The sequence below is a fragment of the Palaemon carinicauda genome, chromosome 31, assembly GCF_036898095.1.
Source record: "Palaemon carinicauda isolate YSFRI2023 chromosome 31, ASM3689809v2, whole genome shotgun sequence".
NCBI lineage: Eukaryota > Metazoa > Arthropoda > Malacostraca > Decapoda > Palaemonidae > Palaemon > Palaemon carinicauda.
In genome coordinates this window covers 64,800,990-64,804,471 of record NC_090755.1, presented here as the reverse complement: position 1 = coordinate 64,804,471, position 3,482 = coordinate 64,800,990, and the positions used below count along the sequence as shown (strand labels likewise).

At 35.1% G+C, this 3,482-nt stretch overlaps 1 protein-coding gene across 1 annotated transcript in view; it reads left to right on the top strand.

Moving 5' to 3' along the window:
- The window catches only part of LOC137624778 (serine/threonine-protein phosphatase 2B catalytic subunit 3-like), a 568,901-nt gene that overhangs the window by 483,445 nt on the left and 81,974 nt on the right, over positions 1 to 3,482 (top strand). Inside the window, exon 3 of the mRNA XM_068355729.1 lies at positions 302 to 415. Within this exon, the coding sequence (XP_068211830.1) occupies positions 302 to 415 (114 nt within the window). The remainder of the gene's footprint in view (positions 1 to 301; positions 416 to 3,482) is intronic.

Sequence of the window (3,482 nt, the reverse complement as noted above, 5' to 3'; positions counted from 1 at the left end):
TGTTGCTATAACAGCATTACTTATTTTAACTATTTGTGGTCATTTTATAATCTAATAGGTTTAATATTATTGATTTGTTGTTATTATTATTATTATTATTATTATTATTATTATTATTATTATTATTATAAATGATTAAAAATTTAAATACCCGAGAGGACGTGCAACAAAATCTATGAAAAAAAAAAAAAACAATTTGTCCCCTTTTTTTTATATGTACAATGATTTAATCAAATGTGGATTTCATTACCAATAACCTTCTCATGTTTCTAATGATTTTCCTTTTTTTTTTGTCTCTTTCAGTGTGTTCTTTATCTATGGGCGCTAAAGATTTGCTACCCAAACACCTTATTTCTATTAAGAGGGAATCACGAATGTAGACATCTAACCGAATACTTCACGTTTAAACAGGAATGTAAGTATGAGAAAAATCTAGTTTTATTGTAATTGTTACACGAGAATTTGCCTTGAAAGGAAGTATTTCTACTAGTGCTATGCAGTGTGTTTTTATATTATTAATTACTTTATTTCGTGGTCGTAGTTTGTGTGTAATTTTTATTTTTATATGTTGTAAACAAAATTTTGTATTTCTTGGAATTGCTCTGTATTCATCTTATCTGTATTCCTTAGTGTGTCATAATTCATGTTATCAAGCACATCTTTCGTCTTTTTGCTATGATTTCTGATGTAAACTTTCAGCATAGAGCTTGAACTTCGAGCTATCAACCCCCTAAACCTTGTGGGAAGACTTTTTTCGGTCTCTACTCGTATAATAGATCTTGTTTGAAACATAATCGTGGAATTCACTGCTTGCCCATTCACAAGTATTGTAGCTTTAAAGACTTCAAGTTATCATATCCTTTCAGGCATTACAAAACTACAAATGATATTATATCGTAATTTAAGGTATGAAATGCTAAACTAAGTGTTGACGATGAAATAATTACAAAATAGAAAAAAAAATCTCCAGACAAAGCTCATGAAATATTGCGAGTGCATAAAAATGATACTTGACAGTAATTTAATACATGTTCAGGCTATATATCAGTTTAGTGGGATCGGTGTTACTGTATGGACACGAATCGTGGCATGAAAATGAGACTATATCCTTCAGATTTTAGTAGATTTGAGAACAAAGCCTTCAGAAGAATATTATTGGGAGTGAAACGGCTGGACAGGTTTAGAAATGAAACTATAAGAGATTACTCGAGTGCCAAGTGTGGATGAGATCATGATGAGAGGTAGATGGAGATGGTTTGGGCAGCTTTTCGCACTACCCAAGAGAGTTTAGTTCATCAAACTTTAACTAAGCTCCACAATGCATTGGAATAATTGGAAGACCCAGGCCTACATGGCTGAGGATATGAAGCGCGAAGTAGATGATGATGAATGGAAAAGTATTGCTTTAAAGCTGAAGATAGAGACAACTGTCGAAATCTACAGAGGCCCTTTGCGTCCATAGGCGTACGAGGAGGAGATGATGATGATGATGGTGGTGATGATGAATTTAATACATACTGAATCGTGTATGATCATGAAAAGGTAATGTACGTTGTAAACACTGACACAATCATTATGAATAGTCTTCCTAGGGGCTTAGGACCCCCATTCCTAGAAAAAAAATTTAATAATAGATGAAATTATCATAGGAAAGCCACAGATTTAAAAACGACAAATCTGTACGTAAAAACAAAATGTCTTCTACAAATAACTCGTTTTATACTGGGTTCAAGACAGAAGGTATTAAGTATTATGGAAAAGAAGTTTTCCTCGGCCGACTACCGAAAGAAATATCACAACCATTGAGATTACCTTTACGAACAATGTTAAAGGGAATTGATTTCCAGTCTCAACTTTAGTATCACAGTCAAGAAAAAATAAAAACTATCACTACGCGAAAGAACTGCTGCCAACCCCAGGTTAAATTCCAGTCATAAAACACTCTCTCTCTCTCTCTCTCTCTCTCTCTCTCTCTCTCTCATCATTTTCATTCAGCTCACATCTAGCCACGATTACGTAAGCGTCAAATTGCAAGCTGACATTCCTATTTATTTGGCTTTAAACGACCACTTTTCTAGACTTCGGCATCTTCCTTTTAAATAATTTTAAGGGCAGTTTTTTCTGTTCCTATGCAGCAGGGGACCCTGCATTCCAATGCATTCAGCATTTCATAACGCATATTGCTCGTTTATTGTCAAATCCACATTATTGAACATTTAGAGAAGAGTCCTATTTCCTCTTGGAAGCCTTAATATCTTCAGTCTTCGGACGTCTGGCACATAAGTTTAAAGGTCGCTCATGAATGACAAGAGGCAAGGGACAGTGACAGGGCCCTATCGAGCAGGGACAATGCTCTAGAGACTGACCCTATACAGTATACATATGACAGCGCATCACCCAAGCTAGGACCAAGGAACGCCAGGCAATGGCTGCTCATGGACTCAACAGATAGACCTATAGGCTCCCCCGAACCCCCTTATCGTTAGCTCACAAGGATGGTGAGGTTGGAGTGACCAAAGAAACTAACGAGTTGAGAGTGACTTAAACCCCCATCGGGTAATCACCAATCAGAGACGTTACTACATCGGCCACCAGAACAATTACGAAGAAAGAAACCTTGGCTATTCAGTTTTTAAAGTCAGGTGGCAGGTTGATTAAAGATGGACCGTGACACCGCCTCTACCTTCGGTCGACCCGCTGACATTTTGGCAGCGGAAAACCTAAATGGATTTGATCTTTTGTTTGCAATAGGAAAGGACGACCATGCTTATTTGCTGCTCATGGCAGGGATGTTGTCCATCTGAGTGGACATTTATTACGCAATGGCTTTGATATTTTATATCGTCGTCTGACGCTGTTTTGTTTATGTTGCTGATTTGTCCCAGTATTTTTTTGTTATTTCGTAATAAAATAGTATTATCTTATATTTTAACATCAGTATTTATTTATATACTATTATAATAGTCTTGTGTGGGTACTTACAAGTTTTTTTTTTATACCGTTAGGAATGGATAGATATTGTATTGTCAAGTCAATGAATATCTGGTGGAATATGCCCACCAGTCAAATAGTTTATTCCATTAATAACAAATAACCAAAGCCAAAGAAAATAAATAATTTGAAGAGGGGAAACAAAGTAAAAAACACATTGCAACCAATTTTACCATTTTACCAGTATTTGACAAAAATATTGGTACTGAACTTGTTCAGTCACCAGGCTCGTTAACCTTTTGATAAATTCTATGGTAACTTGCCATTCTGTTTCTCTAGATTAAGACCTAGAGCATGGTCTTTAAATTAAGGCGAGTCTCAGGACTTTTGAACAGATTAAATCAGAATATGTAAGAATTTGAAAACTATATCGTAAGAATTTTTTTTATCAGGATTTTTATAATTTTTTATGAGAATTTTGTTCAGTATTTTGTTCATTATTAATTCGCTGCTGTTGATGATGTCATAAGAATTGGGAAGCTAATAAATTA